Below are 22,666 nucleotides of genomic sequence, written 5' to 3' on the forward strand. Positions count from 1 at the left end.
ATTTTAATAAGATGGCGTTCAATAAATTAGCGAAAGTTTTTCAAAAAGAGTACACAAATTATGTGGTTTTCTATTGCACTTATAAGCTTTTACGGGATAGGTTATTTTTCTAAAGTACACGAAATCATCATGTTTTTCAATTTTCAGCACTATTCTGTATTTTTTGACATTTGAGACGATAGTTACTTTTTTACTCTTTGCAATTTTGGGTTTGCTTGTCAATTTTATGTCATGTCATGACAGATTCGCTTACTTTTCCATTTGAATTGTTTGGTAAGAAAATATTTTTGTTTTACCCAAACCTAAATCAATTAAATACACACTACATAAATAATTAAAATTTGATCTGATGATGTTTCCCGAATTGTTTTGATTTAGAAAAATTTAGCTTTGTCACTGTTTTAAATACTTAATTGAATAATGGATCCATCAGAGAATCAATCGTATGTATTTTTGGGTGTAAAAGTAAAACCCGGGCCAATTGAACGCTACAAACTTGATAATTTTACGCTCGAAAACAAAGTTATAAACTTGAAAGCTGAGGCAGAGAAAAGAGTGAGAGAGCCATCCTCTTCCTTAGGTATGTAATTCATTGTTATTGTGAAAAATGAATATTTTTATATCAGACTGTTACCCATGTGGAATTAAAAAAACTAGCAAATTAGTATTTGTGTTGCAAACTATTTTATATATCTATGCCAAATTTCAGTGAGATCTGTTTAGTCATTCTGGAGATACATAATAACAAACATCCATTATTAAGTAATATTGTAGTAATAATATTAGTAAGATATATGTGACATGCTAAAGGAAAGTATTTAAAATTTTTAAATAATATTATCTCTGACTGTTTTTTTTTACATTAAAAATTATAATTCCATTTTATATTTAGGAAATTAATATTTCTTTATAGAAGCGATACACCATGGCAAAATTCTCCGAGATGATGCAACACTCCAGGATTGTGGTATTAAATATGGTGAAATGGTACATGTTGTGAAAAAAAAGATTCAAGTTAAGCCTCCTCCTGCACCTACATTTTCTGATGCAGAACTACAACAGTTGAACACTTCATTAAGAACTCTTGGCTGTACACCAAATGCACCGGGCTGGACACGAGCGATGCAGGTGAAGAAAGAATGTTACAAATATTTATATATTTAATCACAATATGTACTACTCATGTCCTTTCTTTCAGCCGTGAAGTAATCGTGAGAAGGGTTTCTTACGCATATTTCACAGAATCGAATAATAAAACTAAAAATGCAATTACTTTTAGCTATTGAATGATGAAGCTACACTAGCTGAAGTTGTTGATCAATTGCCTTCATTAAACGAAGATTGTGTGGCATTATCAATATTGCATGAAGTGGAACTCCTTGCTGCATTGGGTGCTAATGTTGAGACGATGAGGCGCGGTGCTGACGCCCACCCTGACTTACCCGCGGCTTTGCGACATCTAACAAGACTGGTGCGTTCACGTAACACTGCTTCTAATGAAAATGGTAAGCATTATGTGGATCATATTGTAGTTATGATATAAACTAGTTAGATGAAGTTAAGTTAAATGCATCATAAGCAATTGAAATGTTGATGATAGTTCTGATAAAGATAAGCTTTAAAAAGATGTATTGTGTATAGTATTATAGTAGTATATTATATTCTTAATGGTAAAATTACAGTTTTAAATAATGTTCCAATATATTCTGGCATGTAAAGCTAAATTGCCAAGAATGAATTTTTTTTCTTCTAAACTGACCATTTGGTTTTTTAGTACCAACTTCGGGTTTTGCATATTCACTTGAGGCTCTCTCGGAGGATGAGGATGTTGATGAAGAGGAAACTGAAGAAGGCAGTGGGGAGAGGAACACCATTACAAGGGAACAGTTGACTGCTGCTTTACAGGTAATTATCTGATTGTTATATTTTCATTTTGTTATCAATGGTATAAATTAAGTGTAGAAAATAAGATATTATTTTCCTCTTTAAAGGACCATTAACATAATGATTAAGAGTATGGGATACCAACCTTATGTTGCTATCCTAGTACAAACTTGGGCCTAAATCAGTTCATTTCCCTTCCTGTGCTTGTCCCACTATGTAAGGTCAGCATAGGAGATATTCATTTTATGCTAATATAATACTGTATAAAAATTGACTTAGAAATAATATATAAAAATTTATTATGACATATTTGTTTCAGGCTGCAACAGAAGCGGCATTTACTACGAATTCATCAAATGCCCGGGAGAGCAGAGAGAACTTAATTAGGATATTAGATGCAGCAGCTGATAGCAGAGGTACAGCAAGAAGTGCTAGTACTACAGAAGCCAGTACACCCAGTGGATCAGGTATATAAACACGACAACTCATGCCCTTAGCACATAGGGCTAGAAAGAGAACAAACAAGTCACAATGTTAAGACTACAACCCACAGTCATCAATCTTTTATTTTTTTTGTCAAACTATAAGCAGATGCGTTGTACTATTTGTTGTATCGTTTGAGATTGACCTTCCAGCTAGGATACTCCTCTTAATTAATTAATAATATTAAGGACTATCCTTGACTTTGTTTAAATGCCTGGAGCTTGTGGCGTTTGAGTCATTATGTGTATGACATATTCTCCTAAGTCCTCCTCCTACTCCTGTAGGGTGTAATAATTTTTAAAAATAAATTCTTAATAAAAAATAATTTAATCTTTTATTTGTAAACATTGTGTGATAAATGTAGGATTACTGACTTATATATTAAAATTATTTATATTTTTAGGCGCAGCTCCAATAATAACAACAGAAATGTTCAATGAAGCAATGACTGAGGCTATGTCAAGAACAGGCGAACAAAGCTCAGCCACTCCTGAGACTAGTTTCGCTAGTAAGTTGCAATATTTTTTTTTGTAAAACCAATATTAAATTGTTAACAACTTTGAATAGCCTTAATACTTAGATTGACTAACGGTCGCTCGCGCGGAATTAAAGTTAATTCTTCCAGACTATATTCTATATGTATGCCCCATATTACATCGTTATTGGTTAAGCTGTTCTGGAGATACCTTCAAACAAACATGTATCCATCCATTTAAACATTAGCATTAAGAGAGTAAGATTCATTGTTTTGGTAATTTAACGATTAACATTATGAGAGTCTATTACTGTCCCCACTGCTGAAACATTGATACACTAACATGTTTGTTGACAATGGAAACACAGTTTGTTAAATGAAAAATTATAGGTAATCAATCACTGTGATGATAAATGATCAAGATATGTCGACTTGTGCTTGCTGATTACTTACAGTATGCATGGAAATTTTATGCGATAATGTTTTTACAGCGTCATCACAAAATCAAAGCAATTATGCAACTCAAATAAGTCATATGCATGAAATGGGACTCATGGATGATGCTCTGAACATTCGAGCACTAGTTATATGCTCAGGTAATTTGGTATTTTTTTAACATATTATTATAATATCCGGGATGTTTTAGTCAACAAATAATATAGGGTTAGGAAAAAATTGTGAAAAAAATACTGAAATTTACAATTCAAATTATACTACTATACTGATATCTGTGAATTCTCATTGCTTGGTTCCATCATAAACATATTATTGACAGTTAATTCTATCTCTATTATTAGTTTGAATTCTCACCACTGCAATTCAAGCAATCAGAACTAAAAATCAAAAAGGCACAAAATACTATGGCTTATAGCCTGCCCATTTAATAGAGGTCATTGTACTACTAAAATAGTCTTAAGTCACCCATTGCTAGGCGTAGATCTTACAAATATCTTGGCAGCTGACCTTGAGCTATGCAATGCTGTCCCCCGCATTTATTTATGTCCCGATATACCTTATAAGGTATTCTGCGCAGCAACCTGTGCTATGTTCGATAAGATATTTGAATATTACTATACCAATATTTGTGTTGCAACATAATAATATTTATTTTGTTTTCAGGTGATGTAAATGCTGCTATAAATTTGGTATTCAGTGGTGCGATCGGCGATGATTAAGATATAATTTTATGCCAATTTAATTATTAATATAATGTAACCAAGATTCGTGTTAAATGTTTCTAAATAAAACATAATTTGCCTTCACATATTGTTTTATTGCTAAATAATTTTGAAATAAAGAAAACTTAAACATAATATCACTGGATGTATGAATCCGCTAGGGGCGAATGCATCTTAATAATGTTGTGAAAAATATATGAGAAATGAAAATGTGCAAAGAGTAAAAGATAAGTAATAGAATAATGTAACAAAGTTATTAATTTCTAATAGTATAACATGAATAAGGCTGTTTGGAGTCTATAAAAATATACTCTTAATTGTAAACAATTTAAAAATTATCAAACATAAGTTTAAATGTTTAACAACATTAACTAGGTTTATGAAAATAATTTAACTATATTGTATCAAACTACAATGAATTTTCTGCTAATTGTTTTTATATTGGTGAAAGTATAATAGTTTAATATTTTATTTTAAAATTCATGTTAAGTTTAGAAGTTTTCTTGTGGGTATCATTGCCTGCCTTGGCTCTACATTGTTCACGCTTTTTCATACGACGAAAGTACCATGCTGAATTATTTAGACTTTTCTCACCAAATAACTCTTGTTGGAGTCTATTTCTATATTCCTTTCTTAGTGATGCTCTTTTTTCATACCAATTAATTTTTTCTTCTTTTTCCACATTTTTATTTGGCTTCTCTTTCAATTTTATATTGCTGGTATTCGAGTTATCTGGATTTTCATATTTAGTTTTTTCTGTACCATCATTAGCTGGCTGAATTTTATCTACATTGTTTTGGTTTTCTGGCAATGCTTGGGAATCGTCATAATCTTTCAATAGACCTTTTATATCAAACAGTTCTTGTTTATTGCGTCCCTTTTGCTTTCTGCGCCATTTTTCGGTCTTTCTCTTATTATATTTGCACTTATGACAATTATATCTGTCATCTTTTTTAATTTCTTCTTCACTTGTAACATCTTGCAGATTTGGTTCATAGGTTTTCTTTGCCCTTTTTTTGCTGACATGTTCATTGTATTCCCATTTTTTATCAACCTCACGTTTTTGGACATTTTTATTTTTCTTTTCAGATTTCAGAGAATCTGCATATGAAATCTTCTTTCTATCAATTAATTCCATTTGATCATCAATGGAATCAGTAGAAAAGGTTTCTGAAACCAACATTAAATTATCTTTTTTATTATCATAATCAAGTAATTTTGTGTCTTCAGCCAGTATTGTTTTATTCTCTTCTTCAATTATATCAATTTTCTCAGGTTTTACTTGAATTTTATTATTCTTCAATTGTTGTCTCTCATGTTTAATTCTTTTTGCAATTTCTTCATCCAACCAACTTTTATTTTGTTTGTATATGTTTTTAAGTTTGTTCAAATCACCCAAAAATTCTTTTTCAAATGATGGTTCTATCAAATGAGAATCCAAAACTTTTTCGTATTCAATTGGCTGTTCATCAATACATTTAGTGTGTTTATTAGGATTATCACTATTCAAAGGTTCTTCAAAGACTTTCTTGCAGCGTTTCATTGGTGCCTTCTGGTGTTGCATTTGAACATTATTCATAACTGTTAGCTCTTTCAATTTGCTTCTTAAATAAGAGTTTTCTTCTTGCAGTTTATATAAATTGGATAAAATTTTATTCACAGAAGGTGTATGATGCATAGTACAATCATTTTTGGCACCCCACATATGCCCAATTGCCACTCCTGCAGCTGTGATAACACTTCCCAACATGATAACATTAAGAACAGTACTTAATCTCTTATTTCTTCTGTGAACATATGTCTTGAGTTTACCATTACTTTCCATGAGATAATCCTCATCTCGTGTAGTTTTATCAATGTTTTCATTAAAGTGTGTAATTTGTGGTGTATCTGTTACATGTATGGGATCATGTTTGTCTGGTAATTCATCTTCTGTGGTGTAGTGGTCATCCATGTGCTTATGTTGCATAGGACTCTCATGGTCACTGTCACTGATGACCGATATACCATCAGTATCTTCATCTTTTTCTTTGAATAAAGTTGGAAACCTGAAAGGAACAAAGTGACTCAATGCCCGGTAACAATGCTCAAGGTGGATAATTCAAAACAAATAATAACAGTTGATAAGTGAACTTTTTTATCACTAATAATTTACAAAACTGGGAATTTTATTGATGTTACTGTAAATCCAAATAGATGTGGTTAAAAACTAGCAAATATATTTTATAAAGTCAAAACAATCTTGTAGGACAATTAATACCTATCTCGTAATAAAAACAAGTATGCTGCAATATGAATGGCCTCAGTAAAAATGGCAAGAATAGGTCAAGGTAAAGAGATAGGTGTTAAACATACATTTTTTGAATAATGTGGTAAAACTACCAAAATATGTTTAAATCTACATTTCCAGCGACATAATTTTTTTTTAGTAATAAAAAAAATTGAAGCGCTAAATTATAGACAACCGTGATCATAATCGAAACAATATGCGCAAAATACACACCAGCGCCGTTAGATAATTTATAATCTTGAATAATAGATAAATTAGTAATATATAATATTTTGTGGTAAAGTATTTATTAATTAATAATTATATTTTTGCGTTTACGAATAACATAAATGATACGTATTTATTCACTTTTTACCTTTCGTTCCCATTTTGTGAAAGTTGCAATACTTCTTCGGTATATTCTGGCGCGGGTTCCAGAATTGTCCAACTTTCTCCAGAATCAGAATCACTGTGATCAATAATATTTATATCCATATTGCTTTAATAAAATATTTATTAATTTGAAGGGAAATAAAAATGTCACGCAATTATTGTAAATGCGAAATAACAAATTAATATGTTTTACACTTCTAAACAAAACATTAAAATTCACTGAAATTTAACTAAAAGGAATCCCAAAATGTTCTTGTATTTATTTTTGTGTTTTTTTCATACAACGACATATTATGTCATGTTTCAACATACGCGATTATTTTATTTTTCTTTTGCGTTGTGCGAAATATCAACCAATAACAAATACCACAGATAAAAATTTAAATCAAACTTAGGAATGATGCCATATATAAAAAATAATCGTAAATCTCACCAAGGTGTAGAAAAGTATTTAATAAAGCCGTTTTATTAAATTGTTAAGAAAATAAGGAAATATAATTTGCCTATATTACAGCCACAGTCTTTACAGACAGTGTTTTAAAGATTGGATTTTATTTGACCCTATTTATAATTTCTGTAAAAGCAGACCAGTGGAAAAGCCACAAAAGTAAGGCGCCAAATTTAAAATACTACTTTGATAATTTACGCGCCACACATATATCTTATCTAAATAATTTATAACTTTAAACTATTTAAAGTTATAAATTATTAATTATTTTAACTATTTAAGATTATAAATTTAAATAAAAACAAAATTTTGCAGCATTAATTAGTATATTTTTTGGTACTTGGATCTTCTATGGCATAGTTCTTATCACATGTGAATGAAATTGTCATCGCATATCTCGTGCCTGATGTTACTTTCTCCACATAATGAAGATTTTCAGCACCACTTGTGAAAATACTTAACCGTGCCAATCTTGGCTCTACTGTTTTATTATGCTTCTCATCTACAAACACAAACCTGCCACCTTCAAAGTCTTTATTATAATTACTTAAATAAAGTAAAGTTGTATAATGGAATGATTTATAAGTCTCCTGGAAAATCAAAACATTTGAATTATTTTATTATCTTGTCAATAACAACAATAAAGTTTGTGTTAAAAATACTACCAAACTATTAAACAGTTAGTTTGGAGACAGTATCATTTATGTATTAACATTTCAATGATTAATCATCACACGAGGCTACAATAATACAATTATCATGTCATCCACAATAAATATTAATATTGTTAACCAATCTTACTAAATAAATAAGAATGTTTAGATGGATGTTTGTTTAAGGGATCTTGCTGAAATTCGGCAAAGATGTAGAACATAGTCTGGAAGAATGCATAAGGTGCTTGTTAAGTTTGTTTTAATTTCTTAAGGTTGAAATCATGGGCAACAGCTAGTTTATATATAAAAAATCAACTTACTTTGTCAACATGTGCATGCCAATATTCATCATGTATTGTAACTGCATTTTTTGGGTTAATTTCAGAGAAAAATGTTGGATGTGTTAAATAAATTTTGCTAGGTAACACTCCAAAATGATGAGCAATGGCATATTTTATTTTCTCTTTCACTACCTAGAGTAAAAAGGTTTTATTTTAACAATAATAATATTAAGTTCTGATTGTTCAACAACAGTAATAATTCTGGCAAGACTTTTTTACCTTAAACACATTAAAGTCGGTTTCAGTGAATAAATTTTTCATATCATCTCTTTTATAAATATTAACAAAATGTTGTCCTTTGGATAATGCTCCACTGTGAAGATCTAAGATAGAGGCACCACCTGAAGACCTTCCATATTTAAGACCTTTTTTTGCTATTTGCAGTAATTCTAAAGATTCACTCTCTGAAATTACTTTATCGGTAACAAATCTCTTACACTCTTTTGGAAAGCAACCCTCATATTTATCTATTTCTTTTATATATTTTTCTGAGCAATCTATAATTTGACCTTTTCCAGCCAGTATGTCTGATTGTCTGGCGAATGTAATCGTTTTGTCATTTTTAGAACTAAAGTAAACTATTGTGAGTAGTGAAAATATGACAACTACTCTTGAAAGAACCCTTAAAGGCAAATTACTTAACTTCCTGTAAAAATAAATATTTCAAATTAACCAAATGTCTCAAGATCTATTTTACAAACCGGGTTAATAGATCTTACGATTTCTCTTTTGTATTGATGGAGTCGTTATCTGTTTTTTCATTAGATATCGACTTTTTAGTACGTCTTCTCAATTCAGTCATTTTTCAAATAAACTATGTTTCTACCAATTTTATGGCTTTTTAATGTACTCAAACTCTGCTCGTGACTTTTCCTATAATTATTAATCAGTGTTAAGTCGCGTTATTATTTTTAAATTCTTATTTTATGATTAATACTGATTAATATTTTATCAGAAGTGTAATTTTTTAAACGAGATATGAAAACGTCAGTCAAATCAAATATTAATGTCAGACAAGCTTCAGAACAGACCATATACATTTTGCAGACCATAAGAAAACTCAAAATTACACTTGCATGATAATGGAGTGAGGTTTAACTCCCTTAATTTTTAAGTTTTTGACAATACTCGTTCAGTCGATAAAATTTTATATTCCACTGAATTTTACATTTTGAGCAAAAAATGTAGATAAAACAAGTTTGAGTTTGCTGGATGATCGAGGAATGAGTCGACTGAGACTAAGACATTATGGTATGGTAACATTGAAAAAGTACGACCGTTGTATGTTGATTGCATTTGCTAAATATCAATTTTATGTTAAGAATTTACTTAAAATTTTCTGTGTTTCATTTCATCGAATGTAATACCGTCATGTACTGCCATTAGAAGTAATTAACATTTGGTGTATCAATTGCTGCTTATTTTTGTCGCAATGTACTTCGACGTTGATGATGATGGGGTCGACAATGAATTTTTGCACGTCGTTAGTCGAGAACTCTGTATGTAATTTTAACGTATTCTTTATTGTTCATGCCGTTGTTTTACTTGTATATGATTTTTAACATTAAGTGCAACAAATATTTATACTTTCAGTCACCTTCAGTTCGACTTTTGAAGGGGCGTATGGCATACGAAGTGTACCAACACATACTGAGGATGGCATACCTATCAGGAAAATTTATGTCACCAACTTACCACCAGAAGTATGTATTAAACATTATTTTTTCTGTGTAAAGTCTTTATTTTTCAATAATTATATTTATGTTTTTCAGACTACTCGAACAGAACTTTTTGGTGTATTCGCGCAATATGGCTTTATAAAGAGCTGTTGGCTAAGAATGGGCGATAAAGGTCCAAATCGAACGCCGACCCCTACTTATGCTTTTGTCACGTTTAGTAACCCAGCAGATGCACACAAGTATGTTAACCTTTGAACATTCCTTTGTCTTAACACTAAACACATGGTACGAAATTTATAAATAAAATGCAACACATTTATTATTTATAGTCCAATTTTAACAAAATACAAATAATTCACAGTATAACATTACACATTTTCTCGATTCTATTGTTCCCTTAGGTATTGTTAGTTGACAATGAAAATTGGTACATGTGTTAAATTTTTCTTTTTTCTCAAAGTTTTTATGCATAATAAAGGATAAATATAAGCCAAGTTTATACCAGTTAACCATAAGTGCTCTCTTAAAAGATTGATAACATAAATATTAGTTAATAGAATAAAATCTGTACTTTTGTTTTATTTCAGTAAACAATATAAATTTAAACTTTTTCAGTAAAAATAAAATAGGCACTTTGGGGTAGTATAAAATAATAAAATTTATTCCTACCTGCTTTATACTTGATTGTAATTCCATATCAAAAATTATATATTAAATGTAAATTATAACTATTTTAATAAAACCTGTTTATGAATCAGATGATATACAATTCTGAACTCTCAATAGCTAAATATATTTTATGAAATACAATTGCAGAGCCTTACAAGCACCATGTCATGAAAAGACACTCCGAGGTCGTAGTTTGAGGATTTCACCTGCTGACAGTTGGCACCAACCAGCAGAAGATGCTGATGGTAGAGTCCAGTGGCGGCCAAATGGCCAGAGAGTGGAAGAAATACCACCACCTGTACCAGCGGCAGAACAAATAGAAAAAGACAAAGGTTTTTAAAGTTTAAGAATATAAATACTAAAGAATAGGCATTTAGCATTGGCAGGCCCAAGGATATTTGTATAATATTACAACACTATTACAATGGAATTCTTTAACATTTAGTAAGGAATCATAAAATGTCTGTCTTTGTAATTAAATCTTTTGAATAATGATGTTTATTTTTAGAAAATTTTGCACAAGATGTAGACGTAAATCCAGAAGTTAAAACAGATGAAATCAATCGACCAATGGTAAGTCTTATATATTCAAAAATCTATTCTTATATTAGATTGGATTCCCTTAATACCTCTCTTTACTTTGTAACCAATAGGATCATAACATTTTTAATTATTTATTTAGATGGAAGATGTCAATGAGGTTGAGGATGACCGCAATGTTATGGAAGGTTACGGCATACTGGATGTACTCAATCCGGATTGTTTGACGCACATTATGAGCTATATACCACTGAGAGATCTCATCCGCTCCGAGAGAGTCAGCAAGAGATGGCAAATGGTAGTCCAGGAATATGTTGTTGGTTAGTTTTATAAAATATTTTCTATTAATATGACTCTATTTCAAATAGAATGTTTTGTTGTTGCAGATTGATATAAATTCTATTGCATCAGTTAGCCAGGTTCTTTGATATGTTAACATTATCAATGCCAGTGACTTGAGTCAAGAATTTGGTTTACTATGTATAAATTGTAATGTGTTTAAGTAATAACTTGTTATGTTTCAGGCATTCGCGTATATAAGACCTCGTGGTGGCAACATATACCTGTTACTTTAACGACAGCAGTGTTGAGACGGGTGCTTCAGAGAGTTGGAGGTTCGCTAGTGCGTCTGCACATTGACCACAACTGGTCCGCCCTAAATGATCGCACTGCACATACTGTTGGCAAATTCTGTCCCAATCTTGAAGAATTAAAGGTATCTGAAACATATACTTTTGACTTTGACCATTGCGACTTGGTCTGATTGTATTGCAGTTTTCAAATATGTGGGAGGCTCAGAAATTCTTTAGTGTAGAGGTATGCAGGGGACTGTCTCCGGGCAGTATGCACCTTGAGTTGCTAAGATATTTGAAAATACATATATTGGTACTTATAAAATTGCAATTAAATCATATTAACCAAACTATTTTACAGATTGTTGGAATGCATACGAAGAATTGGAACCCATTGGTTTATGGCTGTAAAAATTTGAAGAGGCTTATTTTTGTTTCATGCAATAAGGTAATATAAATTGCTTTATATTAATATATTCAAGAAAATTTAAATTTCATACTACATTTTAAAATCAAATTACTAATAAAGAGAAGCACATGGTAGTTTGGGAATAAGGTATATTGGATACATGATTTTATCATAAAAATTTTAAATATTGACTCTTTTTACAGCTTACCGATTCGAGTCTCGTACATATAGTCAAAAGTGACTCCCCAATAGAACATTTGACAGTTGCAAATAACACTCATGTAACGGGACTATTTCTTAACGGTACAAATATCCGTAAACTGCATTCTCTATCGTTTTACAACTGCTGTAGTCTCCAAGGAGCCGTTCTGACTGCAGCAATCGATTCTATGCCTAACCTTACTACACTTAGACTAGACGTTTGTCCCGTCACCATGTGGAAGATTGTACCATTGATATTGAAGAAACTACCCAAATTGGAAGAATTATCACTAAGTGAATATACATCGGGAGAAGCTTACGTCAGACCTTACGATAACGAATCGTTCTGTGAAGCTATTGATAATTTAAAGGAGTTGAAAGTTTTGAATATGACCAGGAATGTCTACATGACAAATGCTGTTCTGAAGCAAGTCGCTCGCTCCTGTCTTAAGCTGACAACTCTTAATGTTTCAAGCTGTAACTCACAGAGGAATATCCAACACATAAGTATGTATTTACAATTTCATGACAATTTTAAAATGTTTTGAAATTTAGAGTAATTTAAGTTTACTTTGGACTCAAAATGTAACTTCCATTCTCGGGGTTGCATATGTTCAAACATAAAGGTCCATCTATTCCCCCTGAACTATAAGCTCAATAAGTAAGAGATGTTTTACATGTTTAAAAGAAGTAGACTTTTTATTAAAAAAAAAAACTTTTATTTATGATAGTATTCCTGACAATGAATTGACATTATACGGAATGTTTTTTTTTTTATTTTCATAGGGGGAGTAGATGAACTAACTCAAAAGCCATATATAATTTTAAAGAGGCCTATGTGCGGTCCGTCAGGTGGTTACTCCGCGAAGGGCGTGGGCGACGAGGGTTTATCCGCAGTATTCCGGTCATGCACGCGCCTGCGTCACGTCGACGTGTCATACTTAGCACAGCTGAGCGATACAGGACTGGCGCACGCGGCCTCCCTGCCCGCGTTAACTACGCTCATAGCACGTGGTAACGCCGCGCTCTCCGCGCAGCCGTTCTCTCAATGCCTCGCACAGTGTCATCTTCTGGAGGTTAGGTTTGCTTCTTCTACAGCTTTGTTACACTAACTCAGATATCTATAATAGATTTGTAATTTTATATTGCTTATTTAACTTACTACCAAATATCGGGGTTAAACGCTAACATTACTTAAAATGTGTCGGAAATGGTTGTTTGCAATATATTTTACTAAATTATTGATTGTTTCCATAGGAAATAGACGCGTGTGGCTGTGACGGAGTGTCGGAACAAGTGGTGGAAGCGGCCGTCAAGGCGCTAGAGACCAAGCCGAGGTCCATTGTGCTCAGGCTGGCCGGCACGCCGGCTGCTCAAATTAAGGTAAGTGTTTATTGTAAATCACAAGCAAGTGGTCTCAGTTAAAAATAACTACTAGAAATATTCTAAAGAAGATTCAAGAAGAAGCCGACACTCAAATCCTGAGCGGACCAGCATGATTACTAAGCCCTAGCTACCTGTATCTTACAGTAGGCTCCTAGCGCCTCTGTGGAGAGATAAAAAACCTGACAAAAATATTTGTGTATTAAGGAGTTGCCAACCCACCGTCTGCTGTCAGTGAACGTAGAGGAGGACCGCAGCAACCCGCACCTCAGACCGGACTTCGTGGACCGTATCTTCGACGAAAGCTCCGACGATTCCTTTGACGACCTTGAAGAGCCTGAAGACCTTGATGATTTCCTAGGAGGTTAGTATTTACACTTAAAAATCTAAGTGTAATTTCTCATATATTTCCCACACAATTTAGTGAAATTCGCCATTTGACGCACACAATGCAATTAGATCGAAAACTTAATGTACATACATACTAAATTAAAGCTCTTATGATAATAGTCCTGTAAGATACTTAATCTTAAGTGGGAAGCTTATTCTCTCTAGTGTTCTTTTTTTAGCATCTAGTCTAGTTCAACAACCTGCAAGTTAGAAAATAATTTTTATTCCAACAGATGACCCCTACATGGATAATTACGATCTGGAAAACTACGAGAATATGCTTGAAATGGGATTACACGTTCCTAACCTACTGCTGCTGTAAAAACCATCTCGACCTCAGCATCTTGTCCGACAATGACAGTGCTTATGCATTTTTATTACTAATAGCTCTAATTGTTTTTTTTTTCCAATCTATCAACAGTGAAAAAGAGACCAAAACTTTTTTCCACTTTTAAATAAAGGTTTCCATGTACATTTTCATTTCTTTAAATATTTCTGTTATTGTGTACATTTTAATTAAGTATAAAAAAAATTGGTGTGTTTAAATATAAATATTTCCTCTATCGTAAATGTCCTTTTCAGATATTTATAGTTGTTTTAACGTAGGTTGGTTGATATCTGTGATGGAATGTTTGCTGTAATTACATATTTAATTGGATTTTAGTCAATATTTATCATTACATGTTGCATATATATATTATATAAAAGTTTCACTCTGTATCCTATAAGTAAAGTCTGAGAAATATTGTGATAGTATAAAATTATTCCAGCGTCTGATTTCATACAGAATTCATTGTGTTTGGGATGGTTTGAATGACAAATATAACCCTGCATGTTGGTGTTTGTTATTATGTTAGTGTTTTAGAAGTGCTTTAAATGTTTAGCTATCATTTGCAACCCACAAAATTTCACTTCTATGACTATATTAATACACAGACAAACTACAATTTACATTAAAGTTCTTAATTCCATACCAATTCTGGTAAAAGATTTTTACTCGTAAAGTCAAACATCAATATGGCCGCCATGTATGGAATTTGACATTATTCAGTTTAGGCTTATAATTGAAATTTAAGGTTAGCAGTCTCTGTTTTGTTTAAATTGAAATATAACAATATGTATTAATACAAGAGTTATAGCAGTGAAAATCAATGGGATGAATACGAAAATTATATGTATATATTATTTTTTATTTGATAAAGGTATGTTATAGCATGAATCTCTGCCATATTGTCGTGACACTATTTTATATACCTTTTTATGTTTTATTAATTTAAACCTTTGATCTTGTACATTGTTTCTTACTTTTTGATCTCAAGATTGTTATAAATTTACCAGTTAGAAAAGTATATACAAAAAAAGATAATAATTAAAAGAAAATCCTATCTTTCAAAATGTTTTGTCCGAGATGAAAGAAATATTAGTCACTAATTCAATATTCATTTTAGTTATATGTTTTGTTAGCAACTTTTAATTTACTAGATTTTACTTACACATCCAATGATAGAATATTTCATTTTCTCAATAGTAAAATGTAACATATTTTAACAACGGGACTATATTTTCTTTTAAAAATTACCTTCTGTGTTGTGATTGTGAATATTGTAAATGTGCAGATTTTATTGATGTAATCAACAAAAAGAAATGAAAAAAACCCTCCTTTTTGCTTAGTATGGTTGGCATAATATAAGTAGGTTTATTTTCTTTTTTGATTTTTCTGTTAAGTGTTAAGGCTGGACCATATTGTTAGCATTGTCTTTGAGTATGCCACGGTCGCCTCAAAAACGATTATTTTGTTATAATTTTAAAGTGATTCGGAGTTTCGATGAGTACTTTTAGTTTAGATTTTTTTATTTCACTTATTATTTAACATTGATGTAGTTATTTTTGTTCCTTATTTTATTATTCTTAATGCATTGTAATCAACATGTTGATTTTATATTTTTTGGTAGGAAGTGATTTTGCTTTGTGGACATATTTAAGAAATCAATGGCTTTATATATTTTTTTCTAAATATTTTTTTTTAAAGTGCAGAATTGTATTATTGTTTGTTTGCCAATGAACTGGACCTTTTGTTTATATCGCGCCCATTTTGAGGTAGATTGAAACAGTCTGTGGTAACTTTATTTTTTGAAGCTTAGAAGTTCTTGCACTTTTTTTTCAAATAAATTAATTTCACTAAAACATTCATTTATTACTGCTTTAAAATAAAAAAGAAGGACTGATGTGAAAATAAGTTTGTTTTTCTGTATTGTGATATTTAAGGTATTTTTCGTTGTCTTGTGATATTTAATTAACAATTGTAGTTGCGTTTTTTATTTCATGAATAAGTTTTTTTTTTCAATTTCACAACTGAATTAATGTTCAATGTTAAAAGTGTTTACAGAAGAAATATACAATATATTTTTTGGGGGTTTCACTTGGTGGTGATTTATGTTTATAGATTTGTGTTTTAGAATAGACTTCATGCATGAAATGTTTTGTGAAATGCTCTTAGTTTTTATACATTTAATTATTGTAACATCATTAGTAAGAAACAAAATATAAACACTCCTCAATAACATATTTTATTTCATTGTCCCTTCTTGTTCCTATAGGAAAATTAAATATAAGCTATTGTCTTAGGGAGTCTCCATGGTTTCTTTATAAATAACAGACAATTTTCCCATTTCCATAAGTATACATACAGTAAGTTTATAACCCATAATGCTTCTGCAATTGCTATAATAAATTCTAAACAAAACAAGTATTTTGTAACTGCTGAATGGATTATAAAGATAAATAGTTCCAAAAATTCTATTATTTATTACTATTTACATCTACCAAAGAAAACTATCAACAAGTGTTAATTTACACATTCATAATACTACAAGTATGAGGTATGTTACATGTTAACATCATAATTTGTAGTTTTTATATAAATATTCCACCATCTCCCGAGCAAACCTACATCAATTACTCTTGAAGGAAAACTGAAGAATGTAGGCTTCAGGTACTGGCATTGCGATTTGTATATGTCACATCCATCATTTATTTCAGAAATATATATCACTGAAGCAATGCCAAAATTCCTATAATGCACAACTCCTTCATTGTAACATCTATCAATGAAACGCAAATGATCTATAGATTTAGGATTAAGACATTCCTCGCTCACTAATATTACGTCGTTGCTAATACATTTCAAGTTATTCTTAAAATCTGCTTCGCTAGGGTTATTCCGAACAAGGCCGTATAATGTTGTAAGACCAGTCGCCCATATAAAAGCTTTTTTGGGCTGCTCCTGTATGTCACTTCTTAAGTCTTGTAACATTTGTCGATAATCAATAAATAGATTTTTCCAATAATCGGCCCATTTCTCGAGTATTGTTCCTTTTAACTTATCAGGAAACCTGATTTTGGCAGGATTCAGCTTTGCCACAATATTCGAAGTTTTTGTAATGTTTCGTAACATTGTGTGTTGCATTTAGTTATCTATTCTTTGTTATAAAATCATTCAAAAGAAACTAACGAAGCTCTAAATGTCTAAACATAACATTTCTTCTGCGGTTCAATAACACATAACCTCTTCTCACAATAATTACTTGACGTTGACGTTGAAGAGAAATATGACTTTTTCCATTTGACAATATCGAAATGTTCAATTTCATGCAATAAAATCAATTTTTAAGTATAGTTATGAAAGTAAAGATTTAAACTTGCATAATGTTTTATTATAATATTACAGTACTGAAAAAGATGCCGGCATTAAAAATTAAACGAACTGTAGTCGTAGTATGTGCTTATACCACATTGTTAACCTTTTCTGTTTGGCATATAACCTCCTGCTCCCTTAGCTGATCGACGTACACGGGAAGATTCTTCAAGTCCCTTCATATTTGGTATTGGAGGTATGTCAAATGGTGGCATTCCTGGTGGAGGGGGCATTTGTCTTGCGATCTAAAAACGAAGGATTGTTTAAATTACAAGTCTAAAAGAAAATACCTAATTCAATATTACAAAAGGTTTAACGCTTAAATAACTAAATAACCGTTGCCCATAGGCCTTTGTAACTGTAAGGTGTTCAAACGGTGCCTATCTTTAATGGACAGAAGTAATTTGGAGGAGCGGAAGTGAAGACAAAGGAAAGTTCCTTTTCCGGAATTCTCTCCCCCCCCCCCCCTAATACTTCATCTACTAATCCTTTGCTTATCCGAAAAGGGTAGGAAGAGGAGTAGTATTTGTTTCCATTACGCAGTGGTAAACCGACATTTCCTTTTCATAAATGAAAAAACAGCAATGTAAACATATACATGGGTGTTATACTTACACGTCTCAAAACCTGATGATAATCCATTATTTTATCATAATTTCTTAAAGCCGAAGCGGCTTTCTCTTGGCAGAAGAATGCCACAAAATAAACATAAAAAAATACTAAAAAGACGTATGGTTTCATTGTCAATGTTGAGTTGCATTGAAATAATTTCATTGTGTTAACTTTTCTGCTTTTAAATAGCGCATCGCATGCAACCACGCGCAATAAAATTGTTCGGCAGACAATACATTTCCTGTGATGATACACGCGCAAGATTACGAGATAAAAATGTGATGATTAAATTATTTAATGGACCACTGTAACATGTTATGTGAGCATTACGAGGCCATAAGGTTTTACATTGGTTGTCTGAACTTACCAAGAAGAAATTAAATATATTTGTGACTACCTAGGATAAACAACAATTATACCTAGATGAGAAAAATAATAAAGATCAATGATCAATGATAATAAAGATAATGTTTGTAATGTTTAGGGGAATTTCACTAGCATCTGGCAACTACAATTAAAATTTTGTGGAAGAACCGAGAGAGTGGTATCAATCAAGTGGTACATAATTTTATGAAAAATGAAAAATAGATATTTTTGGAAAAAAACAAAAGAAAAATTATAGAACATTTACAAATACCAACGATAGTAATTAAAATTGCATGAATTGAGACTTTTTGTTGCCAATAATCTCACAATAAAGGGGATTTAAAATATTCATCTGGTGACACTGATTTTCAATGATACCCGCCAAAATCTTGATTCTTTGTTTCAAATGCAGTAGACAAATTCCAATTTCAATACGCGGAAAAAAGCAACTTCATAGTATACATTTGATTTTTGGATAAAAATGGAATCGACGATTACGCCGGTCGTGGCTGCAGCGGCAGGCAAAATATTAAAGCCGTCAAAACGCTCCGGGCGTGGTGTTCCTCAAATAACTGATGTATATACAAGAAAATGTTCTTGTCGCAGAGATAAAACCATGGTGTTTTGTCGCGCATGCGGTTATTATTGTAATGGACGTATTCGTATAAAATGCCAGCAGCATCCGCGAGTAAGTTACGGATTAATAAAATCACAATAGTTTGTATCAAATGAAAAAGTCAAATCATAAATTCATCCCCCATTTTCTAGTGTCAAACAAGTCATAATTTTTGTTTACTTCTAGTACGTCATTTAGTCCTCGTATCTCGGTAATCCTTTGACAATAATGTTATATTAAAGGAATATCTTATTTTATATTGTACCAAAATAATAGTTTTTCGGGACAACTAAGTGTTTCACATATTTCTAAACATTTACATTTTACGATACATAAGATGAAAGAGATGCTTTGGTGAATATCACATCTTCGTAGTTGCGCATTTGCAGAATATATGTGCAGTTTTCAGCTATGTTTTTGTGACAGGACCTTCAATGGAGTCAAACCATGATTATTAATTTCAATAACAAAATCATTAATGCCACAGTTAATTAGTGTAAACGCTTTTGTGTTTAACTTCTTACCAGGACTTTTTACAATTTTTTTAATTTATTGCATAGTATATTTTCCAGATATAATATCGGTCTTCGATAGCCTTGTTTGTGCAAATTAATCTTTGCAATAAGAAGAGTTCCATCTTATAGGTGCTACTATTTGTTGAATGGGTCTAGATGTCTATAAAACATGGACTTTATAAGTAAATGGGTACATAAATCTTAGAAATACTTAGTGTATGGCTTGAGTGCTCAAAGTGGTTGTTATCAAACAAAATGTTGTATTTTCAATTGTATTTTCAATTCTAATTCAATATTTTCATATAATTTCTGATTTACTTTAGATTTTTAAGATCTGCTTTTGTTAGAATCTATAACACGCTTACAGATTATGTGAGTGTAAGTTTTAAGATACTTTTATATTAAAAAAATAGTCTGGCTAGTTAGATTGCTGAAAGCTTTATAATTATGACTACTTTCTCTTGTTTCAGGTTACTTTTTTATTGGACATATCTGAATGTCCTCGCTGCCATTCCTCTGCATTTTTGGATGAAGTTTCAACCTCATCAAACTAATGATAAACAGATTATCTTGTCCATAGATGATCTATTTGTTTACCCTTGTATATAGTTAAAAAGTTATTTTAAGTTGTGAGCTAAATATTTTTTAAAATATTGTTACTTTTATAATAAAAGTAAACAACATTTTGAAGAATAATGCTTGTGAAGAAGACTTTTTGTTGATTTATTACATTTAAATTTAATTTGAATGTAACTTATTTACCTGATACTAAGAAGCATTGATTGCTTTAGATTTTAGAATAGTTACTTATAGTTATTGATCATAAGATTTTTTTTTATTTAGTGAGTTTTTGTTAAAAATACATACAGCACTATTGTTAACAAAAATTATGTTTAGTATTGTCATAGATATTGAACACTGTTTTATTTTATCAGATGATTGTTTATGATTGTTTTTAGGTGGTGCTCTCCAGTAATTCACTTTCCAGTTGAATAAGTTTAAAGTATGTTGTTTTGGTTTAGGTTTTATAACATTTTTGGTTTAAGTATTAAAAAAAAGTGTAATTTTCGAAGGAATAAAAAATGAATGTTATGTTGCATTATATTTTTTTTTCCATTAATCAAACCATATACTTTTCCAACATTTTAATTGTGTGCAGGTAAAATTAAAATCCGTACAGAAAACAAGGATTTCTGACTACTTCTCTCGACAATTTCTACCTTGGGGGTCATGTTTTTGCGGGTATGTAAATTTCAAATTTGATTTTTAGATTTATATTCTTACCCATTATGACCTATACCCTAAAGAATTAATCTAATTTTGGTGAGTGTGATGATATAATCCAAATGATTTTATTTACATTAATAAATATTAAAGCAAGTTTAACGCAGCACATATATTCTATTATATGAATATGGTAACCAAATTTGTCATTAATGAGAAAACTTGTTAATATTGCATGAAATTGAAACAAAAGTTAACATAACTTTTTTAATTTTACTAATCAATATACACTTACATTTTAATTGTTAATTGTAATAAAAACTACCGACTAAAAAACTAAATAGAAAACCAGCTAGGGACATCTGTTCTTTCTTTGTTTTTCTCTAAATAATCATTGAAACTCTTTTTGGCTTCATCTAAAGACTTCATACTCTCCTCATCCTCTTTTTTTAGACCTTCAAATAGATCGGGATATTTAAACGTCATATCCTTTGGCTGAAAGATATAATGTTTTTTATTAAAATAGAAAAAATAAGTTAAATAATACTTCTTATCATGTATTTTGGACATTAGTATATATATCAGAATTTATACATTAACAGTGAATCAAAGCTATAAGTAATCATAAAATATGAATTGTGCTATATTATGATAGATATTTAATTTAAAGGCACACTTACTAAAACAATGTAGGCACATTTTACATCATCATCTTTCACAACGTATCCTTTGCCATAATCTTTACGGAATTTTCCCATTTTAATTTTAGTCCTCACATCTATAATGGGAATATTGTAGATCTTTTCTAAATAACTTTTAATGTCAAATTTTGTCATTTCCATTGAGCAATGAAATTGTACAATATTTGGAAGTTGCTTTGGATGAGGGCGTACTAATTTCATCCAAAAGTTGGGTAAAAATACTCGAAGTTGGGGATTGCCTCTCTGATAAATAGGATACCTAGGTATGTAAAAAGTAAATATTAGTATATGAACTATCCAAAGCGTAATGTGTACGGTATAAGTATAACTTACCATCGTGTTGACATGGTTAGTACACAACTGGTTTTTTTAAATGTATATAATGGTAATTTAATTTCGAATTAACGAGTAGAACAAAAATATCGATACATAACCTAAATTAGCTGATTGTCTTTCAGACAGTGACATTTGACAGCACAGTTTATTATTTTACTATTAGTTATATAAGGTATTTAAAATAACTTCAACATTCTTTAGTTATTTTTAATTAATAATAGTATACGAATATTCGTAAATTCATAATCTTTATTTAACAATGCAAGCATAATAATGTTCAGTGAAAAGATTTAAATTAAGACAATTGTATACTTGGTTATTTTTCACGAACTGAGAGGTAAGGCACATTTCACGCTTTTGTAGGGTTTGCTCCACTGCTATTGCCCATAATATTTTTTTATTGAAATGTAAAGAGAAAAATAGATTGAAAAATGTTGAGTACATGACAACATGGGGTGTAATAATTATACTGGTAATAACAACTTGAAAAATGTCAGTTTAGTTCAAAGAGTATAATAAGTATACTATAGAAAGAGGGGCAACTCGCACGAAATCGTGGATCCACGGCGATTGTGGCGCTCCATGCGTATAATCGCTGAACTAATTTTTTTTTTTTTGGTATCTATATACGTAGG

General features: G+C 31.0%; 6 protein-coding genes and 1 long non-coding RNA gene across 8 annotated transcripts; 2 read left to right on the forward strand and 5 right to left on the reverse strand.

The window, feature by feature from the left end:
* Positions 1-228: 228 nt before the first annotated feature.
* Positions 229-4,104, forward strand: LOC106119475 (ubiquitin-like protein 7). Its single transcript, XM_013314491.1, has 8 exons — positions 229-580; positions 914-1,128; positions 1,280-1,505; positions 1,775-1,905; positions 2,204-2,351; positions 2,771-2,875; positions 3,334-3,438; positions 3,962-4,104. The coding sequence occupies exons 1-8, from the start codon at positions 421-423 to the stop codon at positions 4,015-4,017; spliced, it is 1,146 nt and encodes a 381-aa protein (XP_013169945.1). The 5' UTR covers positions 229-420; the 3' UTR covers positions 4,018-4,104.
* On the reverse strand, positions 4,095-6,839 carry LOC106119474 (uncharacterized). The gene is made up of 2 exons (XM_013314490.1): positions 6,666-6,839; positions 4,095-6,068 (listed from the first exon to the last, which is right to left on the reverse strand). The coding sequence occupies exons 1-2, from the start codon at positions 6,782-6,784 to the stop codon at positions 4,481-4,483; spliced, it is 1,707 nt and encodes a 568-aa protein (XP_013169944.1). The 5' UTR covers positions 6,785-6,839; the 3' UTR covers positions 4,095-4,480.
* Positions 6,840-7,447: 608 nt separating this feature from the next.
* On the reverse strand, positions 7,448-9,071 carry LOC106119337 (2-oxoglutarate and iron-dependent oxygenase domain-containing protein 3). Its single transcript, XM_013314254.1, has 4 exons — positions 8,844-9,071; positions 8,344-8,770; positions 8,104-8,256; positions 7,448-7,720 (listed from the first exon to the last, which is right to left on the reverse strand). The coding sequence occupies exons 1-4, from the start codon at positions 8,924-8,926 to the stop codon at positions 7,448-7,450; spliced, it is 936 nt and encodes a 311-aa protein (XP_013169708.1). The 5' UTR covers positions 8,927-9,071.
* A 315-nt stretch (positions 9,072-9,386) lies between these two features.
* LOC106119516 (F-box/LRR-repeat protein 20) lies at positions 9,387-15,336 on the forward strand. Of its 2 annotated transcripts, none has more exons than XM_013314553.1 (13): positions 9,387-9,623; positions 9,718-9,827; positions 9,897-10,042; positions 10,620-10,804; positions 10,981-11,045; positions 11,155-11,332; positions 11,537-11,727; positions 11,946-12,032; positions 12,197-12,701; positions 12,981-13,270; positions 13,452-13,577; positions 13,785-13,941; positions 14,201-15,336. In XM_013314553.1, the coding sequence occupies exons 1-13, from the start codon at positions 9,557-9,559 to the stop codon at positions 14,287-14,289; spliced, it is 2,196 nt and encodes a 731-aa protein (XP_013170007.1). In that variant the 5' UTR covers positions 9,387-9,556; the 3' UTR covers positions 14,290-15,336. The 2 variants fall into 2 exon arrangements, with proteins under 2 accessions (XP_013170007.1, XP_013170008.1); XM_013314554.1 differs by having other exon boundaries at positions 13,047-13,270; positions 14,201-15,335.
* Positions 15,337-16,751: 1,415 nt separating this feature from the next.
* On the reverse strand, positions 16,752-17,562 carry LOC106119318 (uncharacterized protein C19orf52). Its single transcript, XM_013314236.1, has one exon. The coding sequence runs from the start codon at positions 17,431-17,433 to the stop codon at positions 16,852-16,854; it is 582 nt and encodes a 193-aa protein (XP_013169690.1). The 5' UTR covers positions 17,434-17,562; the 3' UTR covers positions 16,752-16,851.
* A 102-nt stretch (positions 17,563-17,664) lies between these two features.
* Positions 17,665-18,634, reverse strand: LOC106119347 (uncharacterized). Its single transcript, XR_001227955.1, has 2 exons — positions 18,277-18,634; positions 17,665-17,906 (listed from the first exon to the last, which is right to left on the reverse strand). It is a non-coding gene; the product is annotated as an uncharacterized LOC106119347 (long non-coding RNA).
* A 2,647-nt stretch (positions 18,635-21,281) lies between these two features.
* On the reverse strand, positions 21,282-22,177 carry mRpL23 (mitochondrial ribosomal protein L23). The gene is made up of 3 exons (XM_013314283.1): positions 22,029-22,177; positions 21,675-21,954; positions 21,282-21,489 (listed from the first exon to the last, which is right to left on the reverse strand). The coding sequence occupies exons 1-3, from the start codon at positions 22,040-22,042 to the stop codon at positions 21,331-21,333; spliced, it is 453 nt and encodes a 150-aa protein (XP_013169737.1). The 5' UTR covers positions 22,043-22,177; the 3' UTR covers positions 21,282-21,330.
* Between the last annotated feature and the right edge of the window lie 489 nt (positions 22,178-22,666).

Source organism: Papilio xuthus, unplaced genomic scaffold (assembly GCF_000836235.2).
Source record: "Papilio xuthus unplaced genomic scaffold, Pxut_1.1 DF827461.1, whole genome shotgun sequence".
NCBI lineage: Eukaryota > Metazoa > Arthropoda > Insecta > Lepidoptera > Papilionidae > Papilio > Papilio xuthus.